The sequence below is a fragment of the Cavia porcellus genome, unplaced genomic scaffold (genome assembly GCF_034190915.1).
Source record: "Cavia porcellus strain 051 isolate PalLab524CR breed Dunkin Hartley unplaced genomic scaffold, mCavPor4.1 scaffold_1, whole genome shotgun sequence".
Taxonomy (NCBI): Eukaryota; Metazoa; Chordata; class Mammalia; order Rodentia; family Caviidae; genus Cavia; species Cavia porcellus.
Window position 1 is genome coordinate 183,304,614 of NW_026947484.1, and position 12,271 is coordinate 183,316,884.

Sequence of the window (12,271 nt, forward strand, 5' to 3'; positions counted from 1 at the left end):
TGCTCATTCTGTTTTCTTGATATGACAATTTATTGCTATTTACCTCTTAATATTGCTTTCATTGCATCCCAGAGATTACAGTATGTTGTTTCCACATTTTCACTGAGTTTTAAGTATTGTTTTATTTCTACTTTAATTTCATCTGTAACCCATTCATTGTTCATAAGGTTGTTATTTAAGTGCCATGTATTTATGCAGGTTTTGCAATTTCTTTGCCATTAATTTCTAATTTAATGCACTATTGTCAGATAATATGCATGGGATAGTTTGAATCCCTTTGCATTCATTTAAGAATGTTTTATGAGTTATTATGTGGTCTACTTTGGAGACTGTCCCATGTGCAGCTCAGAAGAATGTATATTCTGATGTGGTTGGGTGGAATACTTTGTAAATATCCACTAAATCCATTTGCTCACAGTTATGATTGAGTTCTACTATTTTTTGGCTGATGTTTTGTCAAGTTGATCTATCTTTTCGTGACAATGGTGTGTTAAGGTCCCGTGATATAATTGTGTTCTTGTGTATTTGGTTTTTCATGTCCATTAGTATTCTTATATAGTTGGGTGCTCTTTTATTTGATGCATATGTTATAATTTTTAGTTCTTCCTCTTGAATTTTTCTGCTAAGGAGTATGTAGTGACCTTCTTTACCTCTTTTAATAATTTTAGGTTTGAAGTTCACATTGTCTTCAAAGCGAATAGTTACTCCCGCTTTCTTTGGGGGTACCTATTGCATGGAATAAGGTTTTCCATCCTTTGATTTTTAATCTGTGAGTTTCCTTTTGAGTCACATGTGTTTCTTGTATACAGCATATTGTGGGATCCTCTTTCTTAATCCATTCTGTCAACCTTTTTCTTTTGATAGGTGAATTATGATTGTGGCCATTTATGTTTATGGACACAATTGATATGTACTGCCTCAATTTTGCCATGTTATGTTCCAGTTGTTTGTTTTCCCCTTGTTTAATTGCTTTTCCAGCCTGGTGGTGTGTGACTTTTAAAGTCCTCTGTTTCAATTTCTTTCTGTTTTTGTTCTGGAGATTGTGGTCATTTTTATCTCTATCTAGTATGTCTTTCAATACTCTTTGTAGGGTTGGTTTGGTGGGTATAAATTTCTTCAGTTGTTCTTTGTCATGGAAGTAACTTGTTTCTCCATTAAATTTGAAAGAAAGATTTCTGGGTACATCAATCTGAATTGAAAGTTGTTTTGTTTCAGGGCTTAAAACACCTCACTGAAGATGGCCTTGACTTAAGGGTTTGTGCTGAAAAGTCTGCAGTGATTCTAATGAGTGTTCCTTGATAGGTGAGTTGTGTCTTTTTGTCTACCAGCTTTTGTATTCTGTTTTTATATTGTGTGCCTGGGATTCTAATTATTATATGTCTGGGCATAGATTTATGTTGGCTGTGACTGGCATTCTTTATGCTTCATTTGTCTGAATATAAGATTTTTCCCCCATGTTTGGGAAATTTTCTGCGATTAATTCTGTGAATATTTTAGTTATGTCATTTGTATTGACTCCCGGGTCATCACTGATGCCTGTGAGACTTGTACTGTTTTTCTTGGTATCATCTTGAACGATTCATGCTGCTTTGTTATCTTTAAAAGTTCTAACCTTTCATGATCACTAATTGTGATTCTCTCCCCAAGGTCTGAAATTCTGTTCTGAGCTTCATTTAAATGGTTTTGCCACTTTTCAATAGAATTTCTTGTTTCTTGCATATTTCTTTGAGTTTGTTTAACGGATTCTGCTTCTTTTCTATATTGCTCATTCAAGGTTTCAATCAGTTTCCCGTCCCCTTGTACTTTTGTCTATTTCTACTCCAACTGCGCTTAGCAACTCCTTTAATAAAGTTGTTATTTCTGTCTTTACATTGGAGATTACTTCCACTTTGATTTCCTCTATAGCCTCATGGCTTTGTCTTTTTATTTCACTTGATATCTTTTCAGAGATTTCCAGTGTGTGACTTTTAAAGTCCTCTATTTCAATGTCTGCTTTACTTTTTCCTGCTAGACTAGATGTTTGAGATTGGATTTTGCTTTTTCAGTTTTGTCACACTCATCTTTTGGGCTAATATTTGTTCTTTGAATCCCACCAGTCTTACCTATTGGTAGTGTGTATCTTAGGGTCCTACTGTGTGATTTGTCCAACTGCTAGGTGCCACAATAAAGAGATAAGCCAGTCACCTGAATTCCTCCTGCTGGGCTAACTAACCATGAGCATTGACATAGGTTATTGCAGGTCACCAGATCTCCCTGTCTATAGTATTTGTGTCAGCTGAGGCCCTACTGTGAGACTGGGTGTCTTATAAGCCCTTCTGATTTTCTCCAGGTTGAGGGAGGCCTTATTGGCACTCTCTTCAAACTTCATGATGTTTTCTGTGTGGAGGATGGACTCAGCCACACTCTTGCCAAGCTCACCAAGGTTGTACTTCTGGAGGTGGCTTGGCAATTGCTCCTGTTTACCCACTGAAAGGAGCAAACTGTATTCCTATTTTAGGGGCAAACTGACCACACTGATGGAAGCCTGCTGAGGTCTTCTGTTTAGATGAGGGTTTGCTGAGTCTCACATCAACACAGAATGGTTAATCCACTGCAGTCCAATGTTCTGGGGGGTGGAATTGGAGCCGAAGATCAACAGCAATACTATCTCTAAAAAATGGGAAGTCCTAGGAGGCAGTGGTGGGATGGAAGGGCCGTGGAAGAGGCTGGCTAGATTTTTTTTTTCAGAACAGAAAAATTTAAGCAATATAGTGTTTTACCACAGGATAACTCAACATAACAGTAGTTACCATAGTGTCTCTTTCCTTGAAATATTTGAGTATGCCTTTGTATACTATCAAACATAACAAGACACTGTAAAACCATTCAAGAGTGTAAAAGTATTACAGGGTATTTAGAAACAACTAACAGAAAATGAACAACGGTTCCTATATTATCTCCTTGTCTATAAAAATTTTGTTTATACTATCAAATATAATAAAATCCAATAAGATACTAATGATAAAACTGATGGAGACAGAAGAGCAAAAGCTTAATGGGACTTCAAAAGAAGCTGATATTAAATCAGCACTAAGTGTTATAATGTCTTTTTTTCCTTCAAAATAACTATTCATATCATCACAGACAATAAAATCAAACATCCCAGGAAAAAAAAAATCCAATTAATGAATGGAAACATTATAAGGCTTTAAAACAATATAATGGGGGCTGCTGATTGCCACATACTTTTATGTATTCTTACCATTACTTACACTAAGGAAACTATTGAATATTTATACATGTGAGTTTGATTTATTTCGTTTATGAGTATGATGTCAAACTGCACCCATTTATTTATAAATATCTCAATGTGATCATTCTTTATAGCTGAGTAGTACTCCATTGTATAAAAGTGCCACAACTATTTTATCCATTCCTCAGTTGATGGACACTTAGGTTGTTTCCAAGATCTGGCTATTACAAATTGTGCTGCTATAAACATGGGTGCACATATATCACTGTGGTATGACGTTTTCAGTTCTTCTGGGAATATGCCTAGAAGTGGAATAGCTGGAAAAAAATGGGACTTCCAATCCCAGCTTTTTGAGAAATCTCCAAACTGACCTTCACAATGGTTGCACCAATATACACTCCCATCAACAGTGCAGGAGAGTTCATTTTCCCCTACAGCCTCTCCAGCTTTTGTTATCGGTAGTTTTCTTGATCCTGGCCATTCTTTCAGGAGTGAGATGGAATCTCAGTGTGGTTATAATTGTCATTTCTCTAATGAGTAATGATGAACATTTTTTCATGTATTTATTTACCATTTGTATTTCTTCATCTGAAAATTGTGTATTTGTCTCAGATGCCCATGTTTGCATTGGATCTTTGAATTTTGGGGGTTTAATCTTTTAATTCTTTATGTTTTAGACAGAAGTGTTTTGTCTGAGGGACAACTCATAATATTTTTTCCCAATTTTTGGTTTTCTTTTCACTATGCTGGAGACTTCTTTTGACATGTAGAAACTTTTTTAAGAGGTGATCCTAGTTATTGATTCTGGGAAGTATTTCCTGTGTGGTTTGAGTCCTGTTCATGAATTCTCTACCTACCTCTATGTCTTCAAGGTTTTTACCCAATTTGTCTTCCAATAGATTTAGTGTTTTTGTTTTAATGTTGAGATATTTGATCCGTTTAGATTTTAATTTAGTATATGGCAATAGGCATGTGTCTAGTTTTAGTTTTTGGCATGTGGAAAGCCAGTTTTTCCAACACCATTTATTAAAGAGACTGTTGTTGTTCCAGCGAACATATTTGGCCCCTTTATAAAGATAAGGTGGTTGAGTGTGTTAGTAGTTGTGGTTGTATCTTCTAATCTATTCCACTGATCTTTGGCTCTGTTTTGATTCCAGTACAATGTCATTTTTACTACAGCCGCTTTGTAGTATAACTTCAAATCAGGGATAGTGATGCCTCCTGCCTTGCCTTTGCTGCTTAGAACTGTCTTTGCTATTCTAGGTCTCTTCTGGATCCAGATGAATTTTAGGAGTGATACGTCTAGATCTATGAGTATGTTGATGGTATTTTTATTGGGATTGCATTGAATCTGTGTAACAGTTTTGGGAGAATGGCCATTTTCACAGTATTTATTCTTCCTACCCATGAACAAGGGATGTCTTTCCATTTCCTGAGATCCTCTTCAATTTCATTTTTCAGTGTATTATAATTTTCCGTGTATAGGTCTTTCACTTTCATAAGAGTAATTCCCAAATATTTCATTTCTAGGGTGTGGCTCCTCTTATTTCTCACTCTGTGATTTTGTTGTTAGTGTATAGAAATGTTATTGATTTTTTTTGGATTTATTTTGTATCCAGCTACCTTTCTAAATTCATTTATTATATCTAGGTGTCTTTCAATGGAGTTTTTTGGGTGTTCTATGTAGAGTATCATGTCATCCACAAATAATGATAATTTACCTTCTTATTTTCCTATCTTTACTCCTTTTATTTCTCTCTTGTCTTATTGCTCTGATTAGCATTTCCAGTACTATATTACATGGGAGTGGTGATAAGGGACATCCTTATCTTGTGCCCGATTTTAGGGTAAAAGCCTTCAGTTTTTGGCCATTTAGTATGATACTGGCTGTGGTTTATCATAGATGGCCTTTATTATATTGAGGTAAAGACCATCTATTCCAATTTTCTATAAGGTTCTTATCACAAATGATGATGTGATTTTCACTTTTGGATTTATTGATATGTCGGATTACTATTATTAATATGCTGATTTACGCATGTTGAACCTTCCCTGCATGCCTGGGGTGAATCCCAGTTGGTCACGGTGTATAATCTTCTTGATGATTAGCTGCATCCTATTTGCCAATATTTTACTGAGGATTTTTACATCTGTGTTCATTAGGGAGACTGGCCTGTAGTTCTCTTTTTTAGTTGTGTCATCTCAGGTTTTGGTACTAGAGTAATATTTGCTTCCAGGAATGACTTAGGAATGATTGCTTCCTTTTCAATTTCTATTGAAGAGTTTGAGGAGTGTCGGCATTAAGTCTTCTTTGTACTTCTTGTAGAATTCTGCAGTGAGTCTGTCTGTGCATGGGCTCTTCCTTGTAGGTAAGGATTTAATTAAATTTTCAATTTCATTAATAGAAATTGGGTTATTCAGCAGTTTTACATCTTCTTCACCTAGCTTTCTTACTTCATATGTTTCTAGGAACCTGTCTATTTCTTCTGTGTTATCAAACTTATGAGAGTAAAGGTTTTTGAAAAGGGTATTGATGATCTTCTGTTCTACAGAGTCTGTAGTGATTTCATATTTTTTATTCTTTATTGCATGAATTTGAACTTTTTCTTCCCTTTTTAAAATAAAGTTGGATAAGGGCTTATCAATTTTATTTATTTTTTCAACGAACCAACTCTTTGAATCATTGATTGAGTCTTTGATTCATTGATTGTTTGGATTTTTTTTAGTCTCTATTGCATTGATGTCTGCTCTGATTTTTATAATTTCCTTCCTTCTTTTGGCTTTGGGCTTGACTTGCTCTTCTTTTTCTAGATGTTTGAGGTGTGGCATCAGGTCATTTATTAGTATTTATTGTTTTCCTGTTGTGGGAACTCAGTGCAATAAATTTTCTTCTGAGGAGAGATTTCATTGCATCCCACAGATTCCCGTAAGTTGTATTTGTATTTTCATTTGCTTGTGGGTATTGTTTAATTTTTTCCTTAATTTCCCCTATGGCCCACTGATTACTCAAGAGTATGTTATTCAGTTTCTATGTGTTTGTGGGATTTTGGCAGTATCTTTTATTATTAATTTCTAATTTCATGGCACTATGATCCAATAACATGCATGGGATAATTTCAACTCTTGCATTTATTTACATATGTTCTCTGGGCTAATATATGGTCTATTTTAGAGAATGTCCCATGTACTGCTGAGAAGAATGTGTATTCTGATGCTGTTGGATTGAACACTCTGTATATGTCTATCAAGTCCATTTGTTCACAGGTGTGATTCAGTTATATTATTTCTTTGCTGATTTTCTGTTTGGTTGATCTGTCCCTTGGTGCCAATGGTGTTTTAAGGTCTTCTGTTATAATTTTGTTACTACTAATTTGGTTTTTCATTTCTGTTTCTTGCTTTATGTAACTGGGTGCTCTGGAATTTGGTTAATATATATTTAAGATTGTTATCTCTTCCTCTTGAAGTTTTCCCCTAACTAGTATGTAATGTCATTCTTTATCTCTTCTGATCATTGGTTTAAAGTTCCCATAGTCTCCTGACAGAATAACTACACTTGCTTTTTGGGGGGTTCCTGTTGCATGTAGTATTGTTTTCCATCCTTTGACTTTCAGTCTGTGAGTATCCTTTTGGGTTAGATGGGTTTCTTATAGGTATCATATGGTTGGATGTTGTGTCTTGATCCATTCTGCCAGTCTGTTTCTTTTAATTGGTGCATTGAGACAATTTACTCTAATGGTTATAACTGTGATATGTTGGTTTATTGTTTATAAGTTATCTTGCTGCTGTTGAATCTTTATCTTTCTATTCTGTTTGTCTGCTTTTCTTAGTGGTTTTGTCCTAAATGTCTCTAATCTGTCTTTCAGTATTTTTTTCAGGGTTGGTTTGGTGATCTTGAAGTTTTTTAGCTGTTCTTTGTCATAGAAGTGTCTTATTTCTCCATTGACTTTGAATGACAGTTTTTCAGGGTACATCAGTCTAGGTTGGAAATCATTTTGCTTTAGGATCTGAAATACTTCACTCCATGCTCTTCTTGCCTTTATTGTTTATGCTGAGAAGTCTGCTGTGATTCTGATAGGTTTTCCTTTATTGGTGATCTGCTTTAATATTCTGACAGCTTTTAATATTCTATTCTTTTTTTTTTTTTTTGTCTTTTTCATTTTTATCGGACCAGGGATCAAACTCATGACCACACACTTGCAAGGCAGGCACTTATGCCTCTGAGCTAAATCCCCATCCCCTAATATTCTATTCTTACGTTGGATTTCTGGAATGGTGATTATTATATGTCTGAGATTATTTTTATTTTCGTTATGATTATTTGGAGTTCTACGTGCTTCACTGATCCTGATGTCAGTTTCCATTCTCATGTTTGGGAAGTTTTCTGCTATACTTCTCTAAATATCCTCTTGACACCCTTTATGTTGTCCCCTTCTTTTTAATTTAGCCCTCTCAATCATATGTTGTTTTTCTTTGCATCATCTTGTAGCTGTCAAATTGTTATTTCCTGATTCCTTGTTATTTTAAAAATATCTTTCATTTACTGTTCACTAGCTTCAATCTTGTTTTCGAGGTCTGAAATTCTATCTTCATTTTCATTGAGGTGGTTTTTACAACTTCCAATGGAATTTTTGATTTCCTGTGTATCTCTTTGAATCTGCTTTGTGTATTTTGTTTGTTTCTTATATTGTCCAACCAGGAATTCTTCCTTTTTGTTTAGTTCCTCCAATTTTTTAACTGTGTCTTCACAGCATGTATGTTCAGCATTTCTTTCATTTCTTTTATCATTTCTTCTTTTGCTTGGGAGATTATTTCTAGTTTGAATTCATTTAAAGCTTCCCAGATTTGCTTCTTTATTTCAGTTGCTATTATGTCAGGAATTTGGCATATATTTTCTTCTGTGTACATAGCTCCTAGTGTTTCTTGAAATGGGCTTGAGGTTTGAGATTGTATTTTGGTCTTTCATTTTGTCATTTCCCTATATGTCCATGTTTCAATAGTAATTTCAAGGTTCCCCAGGGCCTGATGGAAATCGTCTTCTATGCCCTCAGCTCCTGGGACTCTGGCTGCCCAGTTCTCCAGATTCAGAGAGGATAACTGGGGGTGGAGCAAGCAGGCCTGAGCCCTATGGCACAAGCTGAGTGTGACAGGAAGCTGTGAATTTCCTTGACTGGTGGAAGCAATGATCCCAAACTCCCTGGTTTGGGATGGTGCAGGGACACTCACATCAGTTCGCTAGTTTCCAGAATTCAGGGCACTGGCAGGCCCCAAACCCCAGAGTCCACCAAACATGGCAGGGAGCTGGGCAGTTGTTGCAGGAGGGCTCAATACCCGCTGATCTGGTCCAGTACAGCAGAAAGCAGCAAAGTTCCCTAGCAGGTGGACTGAGGATCCCAAACTCCCTGGGTTCGGGGGATGATGTGGGAGCACTCACCTCAGGCCTCTCAGCCTCTGGAACTGAGGGCGCCAGCAGGCCAAGGACCCCAGAGTCTGCCAAGCAGAGCAGGGAGCTAGACAGTTGTTGCAGGCAGGCTCAAGACCTGCTGAGCTGGTCCAGTGTAACAGGAAGCAGCAAAGTTCCCTGGCTGGCCTGAGCTAGGATCCTAAACTCACTTGGTTCGGAGAATGATGCGGGGACACTCACCACAGGGCACTCCTTGCTGGCTAGGTTTGGCCCTGCGTGCTGCTGGAGGTCCTGTGTTCTGCTGGTGGTCCTGTTTCCTGTAGTGGATGGTGGAAAGGAGGGAGTGCAAAAGGGGCAGGCTCGGTGGGCCTGCCTTGCACACCACTGCTGGTCCTGGGTCCTGCAGTGGATGGTGGGATGGCAGTGGTCTGCTATTATTTTTGTAAAAATATTTTTGTTTTCTTCCTCTCTTGTCCTCTTTTACTCCTATATGTGTATATTCTTATACTCTTGAATTCTCTGAAGCCCTGATTATGATTACTATAATTGTATAATTTTAGAGTATACTAAAGTGGTTTTTATGGACTAAATTTTAGAACCAAGAATATAACTGCATGAGAGATGCCAATTTCTTTCCCAGAGCCTTCTGTTACTTAGTTTTATATGGAAATGCTTGAGGAATGCTTTGCTACCATATAACTATGCTACTATAAAACTCTTAAAATAACTAGATCTTACATGTTACATATATTTGACGGATTTAACACATTTATTGAGGAAACATTTGTTTAAATGAATACCTTTAGAGATACTTGAGAGAGTTCAAAACTTGACAGGACTTTTAGTGTCAAAGCTGGAGTTGTCATCAGACAAATCTTTTGTCTTTATCCTATCTTTCATTTTCCGTCTAGCAACCCTCTTGATGAAATCTAAAAGAAGATAGTTAACAAAGAGAAGTGGGTTATGAATCTCTCAATCCTAGAAAACAAAAAAGAATATAGAAAAATATATTTGAACCTAAAAGCCACTAGATTAACAGAAATTTGACCCTGAAAGTATGAGAATAAATTCTTGTGGCAGGTCAAAGGTGTATGGCCTATTACAATATACCCAACACTAAAAATGTTAAATGTTTTCTTGTGCTTTTAGGTTGTTCTAGGCAGAACTAACTTATATAATATTGTGACATAACAACATTACCCATTTTAACAAGCAAGGAGTGTATATGGACTACTCTTGTAACTTAGAAGTAGCTATAGCCTTTTACTTTAGAGTTTTGGTCTGTATTTAGCTACTATAAAACTCTTAACATAACTAGATAAATGGAGTGCTATTTTCTGTTGGTCACTTCTGGTTCAATTCCTTCAGTGAATGTTGAGTTCCCATTGTTCCCATAGTTGTTGCCCCACAGTTTAGGGCAGTGTCTGGATTAGTACTCAAACTTCACATTTCTAGAGCTTAGTGGTGAATAATTTGACACACTCTCCTCTGCTTTTTATCATCACACTGCAATGATTGTCAGTTCTCTGTAGTTTTCCTGCCTGGCAGAGTAGGAAAGAAACTTTCTTCAAGGCAAATCTCATCTCAAAATTTATGAGGAATGCTTTGCTACCATGTAACCTGTACTGTATTGTTTAAACTTAAAATGCATAATTAAAGAATCCTTTTTATTTATCATTGTTTCATCATGTAGAAAATTCCAGAAACATTACCATAGCCTGCAAAGTCACTACTCTATGTCATAATATACAACACACACACACACACACACACACACACACACACACACACACACAGTGAGAGCAAGAGGGAGAGAGATAATACCTTAGCTACTGAGGAATGTTTATATGATGATATGCTAATAAACTTCAGATTATTTTATTAAAATTTTTCTTTTTGAATAATTTGTGCTAGCTCTGCTATGACAGATATACATTTCTGCTTTTATGTAGCAGGTGACTTATTTATTAAAAGCTTGTTGACTCTTGTGTTCAAAGCTTTTAGACATTGCATAATAAGAAACAGCTATGATACTAGGTAAGATTTTTTATTTGTGGTGAATACAAACAGTAAAGGAATGAACAAATTAAAAATGAATGTATACTACACCATGTGTTAATACTTTGCATACTAATCAATAATTTTCTTCTTATAAGTTACAACTGCTTTTAGAACACATTTTCTTTATATTAATTTCTTAAATATATGGTACTTTCCTGGGATGAGATATGAGACTTTGTCTTCCTAAGAGATTTTCAACAGTTTTCACATTTGTAAATATGTAAAACAACAATTTGCAAGGCTTAAAACAATGACAGTGTCTTATTCTTACCGTTAGAACACAAGACTAATCATAACACCAGAAATATAAGCATTTCTATCACATTGTTTTGAATGCCATGAGGTGAATTAATTCTCACATAGTAAATTTCTCTTTCTGAACATCATGTCTGTAGCCCCTTTTAATACTGGATCACATGGTGCAAACAAATTTTTATATTTCATCAGAAAATTCTCTCCTCCCCAGCATATTCTTAACAGCAGACTTTACATCCTTGTTCCTCAGACTATAGATGAGAGGATTGAGCAAGGGAGTCATCACCCCATAGAAGAGGGAAATGAGAGCCTGCAGGATGTCTTGATTATCATCCTCAACAGTGATTTTAGACTTGGGCTTTGCATACATGAAGAAGAGGGTCCCATAGAATATAATCACCACCGTGAGGTGGGCTGAGCAGGTGGAGAAGGCCTTACGTTTTCCTTCAGTGGAAGGAATTCTCATGATAGTAACAACAATACATAAATAAGAAATGGAAATTACTAGCAGGGGAATAACTAGAGCAATCAGGTTTGATGCTGCCATGCTGATTACATTGATTGAAATATCAGCACAGGCCAGCTTCAGGATAGCCAGAATTTCACAGACAAAATGGTGAATGACATTATTGTTACAGAACGGTAATTGCATTGCAAGAGATGTCTGTATCACTGAGTCAACAAGCCCAATGACCCAAGGTACAGCTGCCATGGGAACATAGACATCTTTGGTCATGATGCCAGAGTATCTCAGTGGATAGCAGATGGCCACATAGCGGTCAAGTGCCATCATGCCTAAAAGGACACATTCTGTGGCACCTGTGGCAAAGGACAGGAACATTTGTGACATACACCCAGAGAAGGAAACTTTCTTCTTTGCTCTCAAAAAGGTGTCAAGAATTAGTGGGACAGAAGAGCTTGTATAACAAATGTCCAGGATGGAAAGATTGCAGATGAAGACGTACATGGGGGTGTGCAGATGAAAGTCGTAGAGGATCACTGTGACGAGTACTCCATTTCCAAGCAGGATCATCAGGAACATCCACAAAACTAGCACAAAGAAAGCTGTCTGGAGTTCTGGATGGTCAGAAAGCCCAACCAGTACAAATTCTGTCAATGTGGAATCATTGGTTCTTTCCATGTTATTACATAGAGTCTTTCTCCAACAGAAGTTTGTGGATGATGAACAGAAAGTTATTCATACACAACCACAGAAGCCACTTTAAAAAAGAATCATATTTTGTGTTATTTCAGTTTCATAGTTGCCTGCAATATTTTTTTTTACAGGGACATTAAAGCAAGCTTATATTTTAATAAGGCCT

At 36.5% G+C, this 12,271-nt stretch overlaps 1 protein-coding gene across 1 annotated transcript; it reads right to left on the reverse strand.

Moving 5' to 3' along the window:
- Positions 1-11,127: 11,127 nt before the first annotated feature.
- LOC100719138 (olfactory receptor 13C8) lies at positions 11,128-12,090 on the reverse strand. The gene has a single exon (XM_003470733.1). It carries the CDS (start codon positions 12,088-12,090, stop codon positions 11,128-11,130), a length of 963 nt encoding a protein of 320 aa, XP_003470781.1.
- Positions 12,091-12,271: the final 181 nt, after the last annotated feature.